Source organism: Phyllobates terribilis, unplaced genomic scaffold (assembly GCF_046119375.1).
Source record: "Phyllobates terribilis strain yellow unplaced genomic scaffold, ASM4611937v1 Scaffold_9__5_contigs__length_417890890, whole genome shotgun sequence".
In the NCBI taxonomy this organism is placed as follows: domain Eukaryota; kingdom Metazoa; phylum Chordata; class Amphibia; order Anura; family Dendrobatidae; genus Phyllobates; species Phyllobates terribilis.
Window position 1 is genome coordinate 287,744,491 of NW_027362769.1, and position 18,874 is coordinate 287,763,364.

General features: G+C 41.7%; 1 protein-coding gene across 1 annotated transcript in view; it reads left to right on the forward strand.

Annotated features, from left to right (window-relative positions):
• Positions 1-18,874, forward strand: part of DNAH7 (dynein axonemal heavy chain 7) — a 505,238-nt gene that overhangs the window by 377,598 nt on the left and 108,766 nt on the right. The window contains exons 51-52 of the mRNA XM_073647873.1: positions 1,234-1,360; positions 3,379-3,573. Of these exons, the coding sequence (XP_073503974.1) occupies positions 1,234-1,360; positions 3,379-3,573 (322 nt within the window). The remainder of the gene's footprint in view (positions 1-1,233; positions 1,361-3,378; positions 3,574-18,874) is intronic.

The window sequence follows — 18,874 nt, forward strand, 5'->3', positions numbered from 1 at the left end:
GATTCATTATGCTCAAACTTTTATATTTAGAGAATCCACTATGAAACCTAAGTAATCGGTGAGTTTTCCTGGTACCTACATTCTTATCTATGGACCACGTTCACACGTTCAGTTTGGTCAGTCTTTTACATCAGTAATTGTAAGCCAAAACTAGGCATGGGTGAAAAATACAGAAGAGGTAACGTGTTTCTATTATACTTTTCCTCTGACTGTTCCACTCCTGGTTTTAACTTACAAATACTGATGTAAAATACTGACCAAATACTGAACGTGTAATAATAGTAATATATTTATTCGTTTGTACCATTTTTAAATCTGCCCCGTTGTGCACATATCCCCCTCTAGACTATTACTATTATAGACTATTTACCCTTCAGTTGCCATTGAAACCATAATATAGTAGTTCTGGGGGCCCTAATTGATCATGCTCTGAGCGGCGTCTGTCAGCTGGCTTCCTGCCAGCATAGCTCTGCTCTGGGATGTATCTAGAACAGAGCTTCTACTGTGGGGGAATATGTCACATAATGGGACAGAGACTACTTCATTACAATGCTGAGCTCATACCCCAAAAAGCGGTGGTGTGCCTGTTTTTTTGATAACTAAGATGACCGACGTACTGTAGGAGGGGGGTGTATTTAGGGGGCTGAGAGGAGAGATGTACTTATGTAGTTCAAGAGGGGGTTAAAAGGAGCAACTTACTGCAGTGTGGGGGCTTGGTATAGGGGGATTAGAGCATACACTGCAGGATTGGGCTGGACTATATACAGGAGCTGAAATTAGTTAAGCTGTGTTTTTGTCTGCTACTGAGACACCAGTGATGTGAAACTTCAAATGACCCTCCATTGATGCATATGGTAGAAGATTATCTTATGTCATCTGCATCAACAGAGCAGCATTTACAGATTCACATCACTGATAGCCCCACCCACTGGACCGGAAATCCCAGAAAGAGCAGAGGTATAAATGATGAAATCACAGGTTATACTGAATCTTTTCTGACAAAATCACATATCATTCTGCTCACCTCCTCCTTCTCTATAACATGGAGCCCGCAGATCGCATTGCATTTTCTTGGTGACAGGTTCACTGTCAGGCATTGTACTGTACAGTGGGATAAGATTAATTCTGCGATACAACATATGCATTACAGCTATAAATTCAGCAAATTATGCAATAGATCTACATCTACAAAACAGTTTTTATAGCAACTAATTTTTTGTTATTTTCTTTAAGGTTGCAAATATTGAAAGATCACTTTACATACTCGCTGTACAAAAATGTATGCCGTTCTCTTTTTGAAAAGGACAAGCTTCTCTTTTCTTTCTGCCTAACAGTAAACCTATTAAAGCATGAAAAACAGGTAAACAATATTCAGTGTTGTAATAAAAAATATATAAGTGACCATGTCATTTAATATGAAATGTTAGTAAGGTTGTTGTTAAATCTGATTAAATAGGCTGATCAATTTTTATCCTTTCTGAATGTTGATATGTTGATAATGCGGCTGATGTGATTTATCTGGACTTTGCAAAGGCATTTGATACTGTACCACATAACAGCCTTATACTGAAGCTACAGAAGCAAGGACTTGGGGGAACTATATGTAGAATTGGTTAAATGATAGGAAACAAAGTCGTTGTAATCGGTACATTCTCTAAATGGGATAAAGTCAGCAGTGGGATGCCACAGGGATCTGCGCTAGGACCAAATCTTTTTGTTCTTTTTATTAATGACCATATGGATGGGACTGAGAGTAAGTCTTTACTGATGACACAAACCTTTCTGAGATAATAAAAACTGAGCTTGATAATATAATATTACAGAACGATCTGGCTAAGATGACTGAATGGGCAAACACTTGGCAAATGATGTTTAATGTAGATAAATGTAGAGTAATGCACCTAGGACGGAGTAATCCTATTGCTGCATATACATTAAATGGGAGTATACTCAGGACTACAGAACAGGAGAAGGACTTGGGTATTCTGGTTACAAGTAAGCTGAGCAGCAGTACTCAATGTCAAGCAGCAGCCGCAAAAGCAAACAAGATTTTAGGATGTATAAAAGAGAAATAAAAATCAGTGATCCCAATACTTTAGTACACCTCAATAAATCAATTATAAGGCCACATTTGGAATATAGGATCCAGCTTTAGGATCCACACTTTAAAAAGGATATTCGAAAGTTAGTCCGTTCAAAGGTGGGCAACTAGGTTATTACACAAGATGGAAGCCTCTCCTGTAATGAGAGGTTGGAGTTTGGCTTGTTTAGGAGAAAGATTCCGCAGACTAGATCTCATTTATATGTATAAATACCTGTGTGGCCAGTACCGAGGACTGGAACATGATTTATACCTTCCAGAGACCTACAAAGGACCAGGGGGAATTCAGTACGTTTGGTGAAAAGAAGATTCTGGCAGCTAAGTAGGTAGGGGTTCTTTACAGGTAGAGCAGTCAGACTGTGGAATATCCTACTTACCACAAGAAGTAGTAATGGCCGATATAACAGCATTTAAAAAAGGGCTGGATGCTTTTCTCACAACAAATGTCATTGTGGTTTAAAAATAATCTAGTGCTAGAGAACGTATGTATGTCCGTCATAGTAGTCCAAGAAATCCACCGTAGTCCACAAACGGGAACCTGAAATTCATAAAAGGAGAGCAAAAAAACCAACACAAATGATCCGTGTGCCGTCCGATTTTTTTCTCGAATCCATTGACTTACATTGGCGAGTCTCATCCGATATATACGGCCATACACAGCTTGCTGTGATTTATCCTCAGCCCGATTACAGCTGAGGAAATACTCGCAGATGAACACTACCCTATTGAATGACATTGGTGCGAGTGCAATGCGATTTCTTATTCATTGCACTCGGTGGATTATATACAAGTGGGAGCGAGACCTTACAGACACTGGGAAAAAGTCTCATAATTTTCGGGTTGGATGGCAATCCTGATGTAACAGCCACTGTTAGAATAGTGTATGGACCAGCAGCACTGCTCAGCGGATCTGTAGTTACAGCAACCAGTCAATCCACTGTGCTCATAAAGGCAAAAGTGTGCAAGGAACGCATTCGTCTTATGAAGGCCATTTGACCCTTGCAGTTTGCTAAAAGCTAAAGCCAGGAGTGGATCATAATGGATGGAAAAGTAACATGTTTTTTTTCCACTCCTTACTGGTGAGCGATATTTTTTTTCAAAGCGTTCTAGAGAATAATAGGTGAATGAGGTTTTTGCATTGTATTTTCTTTCAAACCTTGTTTCCCAGGTGATAGAGTGTATAAATGAAAAATATGAATAGAAGATGAGGTGTATGTTACCAGGAACAGTCCTCAATTGTATAATGTATTAAATAATAATCATCATATCTGTTTTAGATTGATGAAGTAGAATGGATGTTCCTGCTGACTGGTGGCCTCGGACTGGACAATCCACACTCCAATCCATGCACATGGTTGCCCCAGAAATCTTGGGATGAAATATGCCGCCTTGATTCTGTTCCTAGATTCAAGGGTATTCGGAAGGATTTTATGAGACTAAAGGACGGGTGGAAATCTGTATATGATAGTTTGGTAAGTTGCCATTTTGGAAGGTGTACAGACATTTAGCATGTAGTCAGTGTAGTTCTAATAGAATATATATCTATTTTATGTAAAAAAAAATGATTGTAAAATCTTTCTGAAACCATAAATCCTGCTATCAAAAAGAGGTTTTTATATTGTGTCCATCACTGCAGAGGCTGTAACACGTGACAGTTTCTTCTCGCTATCCAAGCAGCGGGTGCAACATACCTGTATTAATATTGATGCCATAAAAACAATCACAAAGCATAATTATTCTAGATTATTATATGTACTATATGATTCAGCAGTCTCTCCAAGTGTGCTGCTCCTCTAATGTGCAGATTCGGTGACACTACAAAAGACGCTGAAAGTCTTAACTCCTTCATGACATGCGCCGTACATGTACATGAGCCCGCCACATCCCCGGCAGGTGATGGCTGTGTGTTACAGGCAGGACCTGCCGCTAACAATGGTGCTCCGCCCGTGATTGGTACCCTGTTAACTGTCGCTGTCAAACGGACAGCAGCATTTAACACATGCCGGCATGGGGGCTCGTCATTCCATGTGTCCATCAGTTTGCCCGAGACGTGATCCTGGGTCACGGATGGGTTGCTATCATAGCTGGGGGGGGTCTTTTCCCCCATTAAAAATAAAGATATATATAAAAAAAATAATACATATATATGGTTTCACCACATTCAGAAAAGTCCGATCTATCAAAAATATAAAAATAATGAATCCGATCGGTAAGCACTGTAAGCGAAGAAAAGTCGAGAACGCCAAAATTATGTTTTTTTGGTCACTGCAGTTCCACAAAAAATTCTGTAACAAGTGATCAAAACATTGCATCTATCTCAAAATGATATCAATAAACACGTTGTCTCACCCCACAAAAAATAAGCCATCGACTGAAAAATAAAAACATTACGGGTCTCGGAAAATGGAGTTACAACACCCCCAAATTTTTTTTTTTTGCAAACTTCTGATTTTTTTTTCACCACTACAATAATAAAAGAACCTTACATGTTTAGTATCGCTGTAATCGTACTGATGAGCAGAATCCTAATCCAAGGTCATTTTTTACCATAAAATGTACACCACAAAAACAATTCCCAAAAAACAATGTCAGAATTTCATTTTTTCACAGTTTCTCCCCACTTGGAATATCTTTCTCATTCTCCAGTACACTGTGGTAAAATGAATGGTGTCATTCAAAAGTACAACTTATCCTACAAAAAACAAGCCCTCATTTGTCTATGTGGACAGAAAAATCCAGAAGAAGAAGGGGAGGAAAACCGAAATGGACCATGTGAAGGGGTTAAAGGGAACCTGTCATCTGATATATGCTTCCCACACCACGGACAGCATGAATCAGACACTGGCTATTTTACTGTGAAATGCTGCAGCAAACATACTTTGAAAAGCCGCTGAGGGACCATGCGTCTGATGACTGCTTCGAGGCCGGTCCTGACGACTTCTTCCCACCCCGTTCCCCATCTCTGACACATCACTCCCTGTGTGTATTTAGAGAGACCTGACAGTCATGTGGGGCAAGGTGGGAGACGCTGACTGAGACATGCCCCATACCAGCCATTTGAGGCACATGATCCATGGTCAGGTTTGCAAAATCTGTTTTCTCCAGAATGTCACATAATGCCATTATAAGGGCAGCATCTGTCAGCTAACTAGTTTCTTCTAAAGGCGTTTTCTGGGCACTATGTTGAGTTGGCAAATGGTGCCCGGTATTTTGCCCAGTAAAGCCTGACTTGCATGTGTTGGTTTAAAGTTAAAATGTCTAAATCGTTTCACTAAATCCTATGAAAAACAAGAATATTTTAGGTGAGTGGTTTCCTGACAAACTATAAAAGAAATACTAATCACAGTAGTGTAAACCGGTACTGATGACATGGCAATACTGCGGCTGCACTAGCACTTTCTTCATTTCACAGCTGGAATGTTTTAGTGTCACATATATGGAGTTTTTTGTCATTTTCACCCCGTTTGCTGCATATAAATAAAACAATCATTAGAATAGTAAAAACACCGCATCACACAAATCAAAATGATATATATATATACAGTAGTAAGTTTAATGTATACACTTCTGTGCAAGTCAAAATGTCACTATATGTGTTAGCCGTCTGCATGGCCTGTCTTAGACTCTGTTCACATCATGGTTTAGGCCTCTGTTTAATATATACACCGAGGACATATACATTGGATATATGCATGGTACATGTAATACAGTGGCATCCAGCACCCATTAGTGTAAGGATTAATGTTTTTTATTAGATACCAATGTATGACACAGCGGACACTCTTTTTGTCTCTATTGGACTAATGGTACCCTAAAAACACATCACTAACAGATGTGAACAGAGCCTAACATGTTTTGATGCAATATACGCTTACACCGAGAATCATTTCTAGCTTTTGTTTTCTTTCTGCCTCTGGATGCCGTCATATGTCTCATTGTCCACCAGCAGTAATGAAGGTAAGTGAGTGCAGAATATTACATTCCTCCTGTCTCTGGCGTTACTTGTGTACAAATACCGAACGTATGGTGAAAATTCATTGCAGCTCTCAGTCTGCAGACTTGTGCTTCTCTCCATTGTGAACATTAGGATACTATGACTATTATCTCTTTCTTTAGAGCCGTTTTTCATTTCCCGGCCAGTTTTACAGATAATAGCTTTTTTTTGTTTCTATCATACCAGAATTTATAATTTATGAAGCTCATGAATGATTTTATAATAGAAATTATTTGCTTCTTGTAGGGTGCATGGTACTTTTTATGCAATATATGGTGTATGGCGAAATTTATTTTTCTTTATTTTGACTAAAATCAGTGGATAGACATGCTCTCTCTTTCCTGTATGACTTTTTGTTAGAAGGGGGGTACCCCACTGATAAATTGAGTTGGTTGTACCAGGGCTGGGCTCCCACTCTACTGTCATTTATTCAACTTTTTCACAGCTTAGTGCACTCTTATCATGAAAATAGATGTCTGTGAGATGCAGATGAGGGGTCCTTTGGAGCAGAATATTCTCTTTTTAGCTGTTCTCTGTCTAGGCATTGAATGAATTGGTTATATTCAATAGAGTATTCAATACCAAAACTAGGAAACCCTTTAATTCCCTTCCGGTCCAGAAAGTTTTTTTGTAATAATTTAAACCAAGCACAAAACATATATTTGTGCACGAAAGGACTCTTTAGAAAACCTGAATTTTTCTTGCATGTTAAACAATATATAGCTAGAGGTTTGTGTTGGATCAATCTACCACAATACTGGCGAAAAGTTTGGACACATATGTTCATGCTATGGTTGTCTTATTGGAATATATTGTACATTGTACATTGTATATTGTACATTGAGATTGAAGGCAGAAAAACCACAAAGGTAGACATGTCCTATGAACACATTCATGGAGTAAGGAAATACATGTGAAACAAACCAGAATGTGTGTTTAACCTTAGATTCCTCAAAATCCTCCACTTTTACTTTGATGTTTGATTTACACAGCCTTGGCATTCTTTCAAGCAGCTTCGTCATGTAGTCACCTTTAATGTCTTTCCAACAGACCTGAAGGAGTTCCGAGAGGTTCTGAGTACTTGTTGGCTGCTGTGCCCTAACTGTGTGGTTCAACTCATCCCAAACCACCTCAGTTGGGTTGAGGTCGGGTGATTGTGGAGACCATGTCATCTGACGCAGCCTCCATCCATCTCTACCTTGGTCACATTGGGCTTACATAACCTGGAGTTGTGTTTTGGGTCCTTGTCCTGTTCCAACATAAATAAGTGCAAACAAAATAAAATTCACATGTTGTTGCAGAATGATATTGTATTCATGCTGGGTAAGTGTGCATTGAATTTGGAATAAATCACCAGCAATGTCTCCAAAGCCCCCCTATACCATCACACGTACCCATACATGCTTTATGGTGGGCATCTCATATTTTGAAAACATCCACTCACTTTTTATGCATCTCACAAAGACACAGCGATTTCTAGCAAGATTCTCAAATTTTGACTCCTCAGTCCACAATAGAGATTAGGCTTAGAACAGTTGTGAGATAGGGCTTACCATTGTACAGAGCTGTGTACCAAGACTGCTTCACACCTGATGGTCGCAAACACTTTCAGAAGAATACAATGACTGTGTAAAGCGGTCGTCAAAGTAAAGGGGGGCAACTTGAGAAATCTAAGGTTTAAAGGGAACCTGTTAGTCACTTTATCTGCACAAACCATGGGTAGCACGGATCAGAGCCTGGCTTGATGATTGCAGCAGGTATGTTATTCTTCAGCAGTATCTGGCGTTTCAGAGAATACTTAATTTAAAGATCTGGCCGGGACCATTAGGAGAGATGGGACTAGTCTGGCGCCACCACCAGCCTGCTTCTACCCACACTGTTCTTGTTAATACACTCTCTCTCTGTGTACTGTACATACATGGTATAGACCTATCAATCAACTAGAGCTGTGCGTGGAGAACCTGGCTCGGGAAAACACCGGACCAATCTTTTCTCTTCTTGTGGGTCATGACCTGATGTTTAACGTACATTTTCTTTGAAATGCAGCAGCAATTCAGAGAAAAACATACCTAGCTGCGATGGTGCAGCCAGGCTCTCATTCATACTGCCCGTGGTTTGGTCAGCATGAATTGACTGACTGGTTCCCTTTAACACATTTTCTGGTTTGTTTCATACATGTTTCTTTATTACTTGTTTCTAAATGTGTTCTTTTGCGGTTTTCTGGGGCTGCCATTTTTATTTAAAAAAGTGTACTGTCCAATTTTCATGGAATGTTTGATATGAGAAAAAGAGAAAGAAATTATGAAAATCTGATGGTAAAAATTGACACACTGACCAAACTCTGATCAAAAACTCTGATGAAACTCTGACCTTTTTTCGTTACAAGAAAAATCACGGATATCTGAATGAGTCCTTGTACAATATTCTGAAAGGTGGTAAGATTGCTGTCCATTGTAAAATCTGTATTTGCTATAAATTAACTGATCAATCATTACTTCTAATGATGAATTGTAACACTCGAGTAGTGGTGACATGACCGTACTGAAGCAACAGCAGTATTCCAGACACACTTGGCACAAGCCGTCACGCTTATGCACACCCTTGAGGGCCAGGAATACTCTTCACTCGCTCCCACTAAAGGGAGGGGGACTTTTGCCGAGCCCTTCACAGGTGCCAATAGTGGGGTGGCTGGTGGCTGGGCACACTGGGCACAGTTGGGTCAAACACACTAATAAACTATACCGGTAAGGGAGAGACGAACCTAGCAAACCAAACTTGGAAGGTGAGAGGGAGCATAAACAAGGATGTAGGAACCAGAGGGCACAATACACCAGAGCCAGAGACAAAGCAAAGAAGGACTAACCAAGAACTACCAACCATAACACTGAAGTTCAACTGAATAATCAACCGTGAGCAAGAGGATATGGTGGGTTTAAATATCCCTCTCATGGATCACCTGACACCGCTAAGGTAATGCCCAATCTCCACCCTCTGCCCAGAGAGACAGAGGAAGGGGCGAGGAGGGCGGAGAGAAAGGAATCTCCCCCCACATACCTGAACCAGGAGACATAGCGTCCCCTGAGGCCGGTCCCCTGGAACAGAGTACACGGGTAAGACCCCACACCCCGAAGGCAACACTCCAACCCTTCCCGGCTGCCTGACATGAACATTGTTCTTCACTCTTAACACTAAACTAGCACAAAATTGTTTTTTGCCAAGTTATAATCGGGGCTTGACTGTGTATTGACACATCCTAATAACATAGGGGATGTTACTGCACAGTTCTCAGTTTATTCTTATATTGCCAGTAAGAATCAGAGAAACAACATTCCAGGAAAGATGTTCTAGAATTGGGAATGCAAGTACTTACTAAAAAAAAACATTTCAGGAGAGCTAATGAGTCTATAAAATACTTACAGTGGGTACGGAAAGTATTCAGACCCCGTTAAATTTTTCACTCTTTGTTTCATTGCAGCCATTTGGTAAATTCTAAATTTGGTAAAAAAAATTCTCATTAATGTACACTTTGCACCCCATCTTGACTGAAAAAAAATCAGAAATGTAGATTTTTTTGCAAATTTATTAAAAAATAAAAACTGAAATATCACATGGTCATAAGTATTCAGACCCTTTGCTCAGTATTGAGTAGAAGCACCCTTTTGAGCTAGAACAGCCATGAGTCTTCTTGGGAATGGTGCAACAAGTTTTTCACACCTGGATTTGGGGATCCTCTGCCATTCTTCCTTGCAGATCCTCTCCAGTTCCATCAGGTTGGATGGTGAACGTTAGTGGACAGCCATTTTCAGGTCTCTCCAGAGATGCTCAATTGGGTTTAGGTCAGGGCTCTGGCTGGGCCAGTCAAGAATGGTCACAGAGTTGTTCTGAAGCCACTTCTTTGTTATTTTAGATGTGTGCCTAGGGTCATTGTCTTGTTGGAAGGTGAACCTTCAGCCAAGTCTGAGATCCAGAGCACTCTGGAAGAGGTTTTCATCCAGGATATCTCTGTACTTGGCCGCATTCATGTTTCCTTCAATTGCAACCAGTCGTCCTGTCCCTGCAGCTGAAAAACACCCCCATAGCATGATGCTGCCACCATCATGTTTCATTGTTGGGATTGTATTGGGCAGGTGATGAGCAGTGCCTGGTTTTCTCCACACATACCGCTTAGAATTATCACCAAAAAGTTCTATCTTCGTCTCATTACACCAGAGAATCTTATTTATTATAGTCTGGGAGTCCTCCATGTGTTTTTGAGCAAGCTCTATGCAGGCTTTCATATGTAGAGCGTACTTTAATGAGAAAAAAAAATGAACTTTTTAGAATTTACCAAATGGCTGCAATGAAACAAAGAGCGAAAAACTTAAAATGGTCTGAATACTTTCCGTACCCACTGTATGTAAAGCGGTTTTTACATTCTATTTTCCTTTGTCATTAGTCTTAGTCTACACCAATATCCAATTTAAGGTTGTATGATATCTTTATTGCATAGAATGTTTTCATCTACACAAGCCAGAATTTATAGTACCCTGTTATAATGCAAGGTTGCATATTACCTAGCAAGGAGTGTTATAAATGGATGGAATGAATGACTTTATTACAAAAGCAATCCATTATCAAGGCTCTGCTATAACCTGAATAACCTATGACACAGGATTAGAGAAACGTATTAATTTATGGTAATTACAGTTGTAATATTTCCGTGTTGTATGTCTGTAATAACTGTAAGTTCTCTAGTGATAAGAGTTATATACTGAACATCTGATTTTAGGCCATTTTATATAGTCAAAATGGAGTGTGACAAAGTTAGAGATAATAACAATGAGGAAAAATAATGTAAAACCTTCTTCTTTGGCACAACATATGAGGAAAGCCACAGCAATACTGCCTCATCTCAATGCACGTGTAGTGCGGCATGCTGCTTTTTCACAGCTAAAATTGTAAACTTTGATTTATGTGGAAGAATCTCCTCCAGAATCATTACCTCTATAATATATGGGAAGTAATGGACCATGCTACATGGTTTTCTTTCGTTTTTTTATGGTATCTGAAGTATATACAGGTACAATGAGGCCCATTATACACCTCTGGTGCCCTGTAAGTCCCTGACCATGTGGTGTTGAGCCTAATATCCAGAACTGTAAAATTCTTCTATACTCTCTAGCATAGGCGGATTATAATGAAGGCAATCTGGGCTACCGCCTGAGGCTTCGGGGGGCCTATGGCCAGATTGCCCTCATTATAATGTTTTGTGCGGAGGCTGGGGCAGGTTTGGCAGACGGATCGCACTGTCATAGGCGGATTATAATGAGGGCAATCTGGGCTACCACCCGGGTCCCGAGGCTCCGGGGGGCCCATGGCCAGATTGCCCTCGTTATAATGTTTTGTGCGGAGGCAGGGGCAGGCTTGGCAGAGGGACCGCACTGTACCTGACACTGGCCGGGCGGCCACATCACAGGGAGGCAGACACGCCCCCTGCACGCTGTGTGCTGCGTCTCCAGGACGGACGTTACACAGCAGCGCCTGGAGCTGCATCATCCTGCCAGAGAGGAGCTGGGGCAGCAGACCTCAGTGGATGGTGGTAAATACGAGGTCTTGGGAGGATGTCTGGAGTGAGGAGGGGGCTGCAGAACGCTGCTCCCCTCCTGATGAGTTTGCTTAAGATTCCATAGTGTCAGTTCAGCGGCCGCTTTGATAGGGCTTTGTATAAGTTATTGCAGGACTTTGACCTTTGCTGCCGATCAGGTCACTCTGGGTCATCGGCTCCAGCATCACCAGATCTGCAGGAAAATTCAGAGTCCTGCAATAAATCACACTGAGCCCCAGCTGAGCGTCCACAGACAGGATCCCACACTGACTGATCAACCCTGAACCTACAGGACATCACATACTATACTGCTCCATATATAATATGTGAGGTCCTCTAGGCAGGTCCAGGTCTGATCAGTACATACAGATTAGTGTATGGTATACTGTGGTACAGAAATCAGATGGGATATAACAATGTGTATAGTATATAACGTCTAATGTCTGTATCACAGTATATCATGCTAACTATTGAACCCGTTCTACACCTGGGTCACTAGCATTTTTAGTGGTACATTTCTTGGGCCATTTTTTTTTTCTAAGGCACTGTGTCTGCGAATTCTCATATACAGTGTCTTCAATAAAATGGTGCCTGATAGAGTGGTATGTGCATGCACTGATTCCGGCACCATTTCATTGAAGTATTGTGCTACAAAATTACAGGAATCCTTTCATCAGAAATAACGCTATTAACCTGCAGGTTAAAGGCGTTATTATACTTCCCAGCAGCTGAGTGCAGTGAGGAGAAAATTAGCTTTATTCTCCTCACCAGCATTCGGTTTCAGTCATGGGGCAGTGCCGATTCAGTCACTGCTCTGAGTATACAGAGCGTCCACTGTAACCGAGCCCCCAGCACTTACTGACACTGGCTCTACATTGAGGCCGGCTGTCAGTCAGGGCCAGGTATATGCTCTCTCCCCATCCTGGTACATGCTCTCTCCCCATCCTGGTGCATGCTTTCTCCCCATCTTGGTATATGCTCCACCATCCTAGTTCCCCATTCTGGCTCCCAGTCCCCCCCCATCCTGGGATATGCTCCCCCATCCTGGTCCCCCATCCTGGTATATACTCCCCCATCCCGTTCCCCCATCCTGGTATATGCTCTCCCATCCTGGTATACAGGGCTGTGGAGTCGGTAAGCCAAACCGCTGACTCCAACTTCTCAATTTCCATGACTCCGACTCCACGACTCCTTCATACAAGACTCATGTTTATGTGATAAATTTACTGTAGCACAGATTAATCTCAGCTAAAACTCTAGACCCTTAGATCAGGAATAGGACAGACATTTATAGGACATTTCATAACTTTCCCAAATTCTTATGAAAAAATATTCCCCACAAACTGCATTGAACTACTGTACCCAATTTATTATATATTTTAGGAGTCGGTCCATTTTATACCGACTCCACTAAAATGGGCACCTACTCTCAGACTCCGACTCCACAGCCCTGCTGGTATATACTCCCCCATCCTGGTATATGCTTCCCCATCCTGCCTGCTCTGCTGTTCTTCCATCCATACAAAAAAAAAACACTCCTACTCGTCTTTTCCCCTCTCCCTTGCAGCGTGTCCTTGAATTGGCTGGATGAGTGTGGCGCCGGAGTTCGCACCTGCGCATGCATGAACTACAACGCCACACTTCTTCAACCTCGATCAAGGTATGTGTCCTGATGGCAGTATGCGGTCAACGCTTACGCACCCTGTGATCGCCGGGATCACAATCCTTTATCCTCGTCCTTCTCCCTCTCACATGTAACGTCTGATGTGCTCTTCTGTCTCTGGCCAGACTGTCCAGGCACATTGCGTGCATAGTCTATAGAGGCTTCGAACAGACGGACACATCTCCGATTATATTATAGATAGCAGTCATGTATTCTCATATAGACTGTACAGGGTCGTATCTAGGAGAAGAGGAGGGGCATGTGACCTGGGTACAGCCGTCAGGGGGTGCCTTCGGGCTACCTCATGTGGTGGTCAGAGGTGTCTCACAGGCAGCTGCATTTTGCCACCCCCAGAGTGGGATTCGACCGTTCTCTGAGCTTGCTGTGGACCTGACAGTTGATCAGAGAAGGGAGCTATGTGCGGGCTCATACTGTATATAGGGAGGTATGTGCGGGCTCATATTGTATATAGAGAGCTATGTATGGGCTCATACTGTATATAGGGGGCTATGCGCGGGCTCATGCTGTATATAGGGAGCTATGTGAGGGCTCATACTGTATATAGGGAGGTATGTGCAGGTTCATATTGTGTATAGGGAGCTATGTGCAGGCTCTTATTGTACATAGGCATGTATGAGGGCTAAAACTGATATAGAGAGCTACGTGCTGGCTCATACTGTATATAGGAAGCTATGTTCGGGCTCATATTGTATCTAATGTAGGGGCTCATACTGTATATAGGTGGCAGTGTGTAGACTCATACTGTATGTACAGGGCTATGCGGTAGCTCATACTGTATGTAGGGGGCTATGTGTGGGCTCATATTGTATCTAGGGAGCTATGCCTGACTCATACTGTATATAGGAAGCTATGTGAGGGCTCACACTGTATATTGGAGTCTATATGGGGCTCATACTGTATCTAGGGAGCTATGCAGGGCTCATACTGTATATAGGAGGCTATGTGGGGGCTCATTCTCTATATAGGAGGCTATGTGGGGGCTCATTCTGTATATAGGAGGCTATGTGGGAGCTCATACTGTGCATAGGGAGTTATGTGGGAGCTCATACTGTATATAGAGGGGCTATGTGGGAGCTCATACTGTATCTGGGAGGCTATGTAGGGGCTCATACTGTATCTGGGAGGCTATGTAGGGGCTCATACTATATCTGGGAGACTGTGTGGGGGCTCATACTGTATCTAGGGGCTATGTAGGAGCTCATACTGTATGTAGGTGGCAGTGTGTGGGCTCATACTGTATGTAGGGGGTTGTGTGTGGGCTCATACTGTGTGAACAGTGCTATGCGGGGGCTCATACTGTATCTAGAGAGCTATGCGGGGGCTCATACTTTATCTAGGGAGCTATGTGCAGGCTCATACTGTATATAGAGGGATGTCAGCATACTTCATTCTGATCAATATTAAGTCATACAATTAATATAATTTTTATTTTTATTATTTTGTTAATATTAATATTAAGCAGAATTAATTTCAGCCTATTGATTCGGCCTCCACAACAGTCATGGTCTCTCCTGTGACCCCTCGGGAAAATTAATCTCCCACCCCTGCTCTATTATATATAGCGCTATGTTATGTATAGTGCTGTACATAATGGAAACATTTTTTCGGCATTCTCTGTCTATAGATGTGATCAGAACATCTGTGTGTTGCTCACATGACCTATCACATGATCTATCAAAGGGGATCATGTGACATGTCACGTGATACATTGGGTACCTGGGGGGTCCACACCTTCTAAACTGCCTGGGGCCCTGGCTACTCTTAATCCACCCGTGCTCTCTAGCATTTATGTTATCATTAGCAAATATAACTGTTACTAGTATATGGCAGGGTGTGTGGGGAATTTCATATATATGGAATATTTACACGCTCCAATGTCCTTGGAATCAGACTGTAGTTTTGCTCCACTGACAGCTTTACTTTAGCTTTCAGACATGTGATTGACTAGCTTAAAGGGGTTCTCCACTACTGTGCAAACCCAGTTTAATCAATTCAGGATCATCTGCAGCCAATGAGTGACGGCCGCTGGTTGGCTGCATTTAGCACGTAACAAAAAGTCACTGTCACTCTCCTGGAAAAGCCGGCATTGCTGGAATGACACTATTGCAGGAGGTGAGTATACACTGTTTTAATTTTATATAGTGTCCTGAATTGGTTATCTGAAAGCTAAATTTATATTGCAAATTATTATGGTAAGCCAACTGATGTATGATAAAAATATAGACTAGACAGTCTAAGGTGAACATCAGCCACTGAGATACATTTGGTGTATTTGTAGACTGTATAGTCTACGTTTCCACTGTCTTAAAGCTCCACTCCAGCGTAATTCTTTATTGCAGCGCTGGAATGGTGCTACTAATCTTAAGTTCCCTGACCCTAGAAATATACATACCACCTGCCGTCTTCAGCTCTTCCCAGTGCCGCTCCGGTCCTGCACCGCCATCTTGTGGCCGCAACTTCTGACTGATCAGAAGTCAGAGAACGGTCAGAAGCTCTCAATGTGGGAGCCTCGTTCTGGGCTTGTTCTGGCTCTCATAGACTTATTTGAGTAGTGACCTCTGGATCGCTCCAACGAGCACTGGAGATCTGATGGGTTGCAAACTGCAGAAGATGACCGGAGTGGCGCCAATAAGAGAAGAAGACAGCTGGTGTTAAGTATAATACGAGAGACAGGGAACTTAGATTAGTTGCACCACTCCATCACTGCAATAAAAAAAAATGCTAGAGTGGTGTCTTAACAATTTGACAGAAATTAAGATGTTTTGAAAAATTTGTGTCCATTTTTTCATCATTTGCATATCATTAATACAATGTGATGTGATTTTTCATATCTTCCCTAACAAGATAAGAAAACAATGTGCATTTTGAAAAGTTATGCAACAATTTGCAAGGTATGTATCGGTATATTGCAACTGGAATTGTAGACTGATGCTCAGATATAGTTTTCTTATAGATTGCAGTGGTTCAGTCAGTACACTTTACACCTGCTCTTTAAAGACATCGCAGCTTATTGTTAACCACTTCCTGTAATGTGCATTTAAACGCCGTGCCCATCAGCAGCATGTGACATCTGTGCATTACAGCTGACAACCCACTGCAATGGTTGGGTTCGCAGTTAAGATCGATGCCAGCTGTTTGAGCCCTTGAATGACACCATCAGTATTGAATTTGGTATATATGGGGATTCCTTTCTGCTCATTTGAGGCCTGCCTTTCTTTTTATAAGCCTGTCTTCTGACACTGACCGAACACTGATGGAAATGGGATCTAAAGCACTGATAAAACTCTGTTCGTGATTTTAAATATGAGAAAAATCTCTGACATCTGAATGAGGTCGTAGACCAGTTGTTTTTTTTTTAACTTGCACAGCCTCTTTAAAATTCAAGTTCCTTCATTGCCTTTGGGGTGCTGATCTTTAATGTAAGAGATGGTATAAAGGATTTTCCCTTATAATGGATTTCTATCAGAACACTTTGATTATGATACTGTTGCTTGGCGTTAGCAGATATTTAGATTCCTCAACATTGAATTGCAACATTAAGAAGGAAAAGTCTTTGAATTATGAAAAACACATCACATCAGGTTAATGATATATTAATGACGAAAAAATGGACACAAAATGTTCAAATCATCTTGATTTATTCCGTATTGAGTTTGAATGTCATATGTAGCATTACTTACACGCCTTGGCTCCTATAGCTGAGGCTGTTAATGACTGTCTGAAGAATGTTCTGCCACGCTAAATCATCCAGCTCCGCTGTTGGCAGCTTCCAGACATTTTGGGGAAGTGGCCGTAACATTGTTTCCATTACTAAACCTACGTAACCCTAAGCTATTAATGTTGTTGGGTTGAAGGCTAAAGCGGTCTGGTTTTCGTACATTATGTTCATTCTCTATATAGGAGGCTATGTGGGGGCTCATTCTCTATATAGGAGGCTATGTGGGGGCTCATTCTGTATATAGGAGGCTATGTGGGAGCTCATACTGTGCATAGGGAGTTATGTGGGAGCTCATACTGTATATAGAGGGGCTATGTGGGAGCTCATACTGTATCTGGGAGGCTATGTAGGGGCTCATACTGTATCTGGGAGGCTATGTAGGGGCTCATACTGTATCTGGGAGGCTATGTAGGGGCTCATACTGTATCTGGGAGGCTATGTAGGGGCTCATACTGTATCTGGGAGGCTGTGTGGGGGATCATACTGTATCTAGGGGCTATGTAGGAGCTCATACTGTATGTATGTGGCAGTGTGTGGGCTCATACTGTATGTAGGGAGTTGTGTGTGGGCTCATACTGTGTGAACAGTGCTATGCGGGGGCTCATACTGTATCTAGGGAGCTATGCGGCGGCTTATACTGTATCTAGGGAGCTATGTGCAGGCTCATACTGTATATAGAGGGTTGTCAGCATACTTAATTCTGATCAATATTAAGTCGTACAATTAATATAATTTTTATTTTTATTATTTTGTTAATATTAATATTAAGCAGAATTAATTTCAGCCTATTGATTCACACCATTATCCCGGGAGTAGGGCTGGTGTGATGTTCCCTTTCTTAAGGCCTCTTCATGCATTGCCCATGTGGTTTCCTGATGGAGACCAGAAGATGGAATGGAGCAATGGAGGCTCGAAAGGATGTTTGTATTCTTTTCTGTTTTCTATTCACTGATGAGTCTCTTGTCTTGCATTCAATTAGAGCTAGAGATTAGTTTGGAGACTACGTGGTAGATCTTCATGAGGGAACATCACGCTAATCCTTCTCTTGGGTTTATGGTGGGGACTGGCGTAATGTATGATAGCCAGACCTTTCCCTTTTTCATTCCAGATACACTAGCAGATTGCCGTTACATTGATTTGGTCATGGAACCAGTGGTACGGCCATGTCTCCAAGTGCCGTTTTTCAACACTAGGCCACATGTTGCTCGTGCCACTGTGAGCAGCACTGTGTGTGCTAAACGTGCTACCACGGTCTGGAATTTAACACAACAACCATTAGTAACTTCATTGATCTCATGCATAGCCGTGTAAGTGCAGGGATTGCTGCTCGTGGTGCTCATATTCAATGCTGAATAAATTGAGATATTTTGAAAATGATCATGTCAATCCATCCTGCGATTTTCATAATTCCACCACTTCTTCTTGGTTTTGCGATCTCAGTGTTGAGATGTGTATAGTGGTATGACTTCACACAACTGCTTAAAAAAACGCAATTCTTGAAGCTAGGGAGCCATCTATAAGAGGAAACTAACAGCAGTAGAAAATATTGGCTGGATCTGGTGATTGCACTTTGCATGACAAAGAAGGTTGAGAAAAATGTAGCAAAGAATATTTCCCATTTCTTTATTGTTATTACACATGGACAACTTTCTGTTACAGTTCCTTTGCTTGCTTTATGCTGCTGTCATTTATTTAATAATCTGCATTAATTTTGCTTATATTAGCACATGAACTCATTAAAAAGGGCTAATTTACTAGTTCTCACCACAAATGTCTTGTGCTTTCTGTGCAAA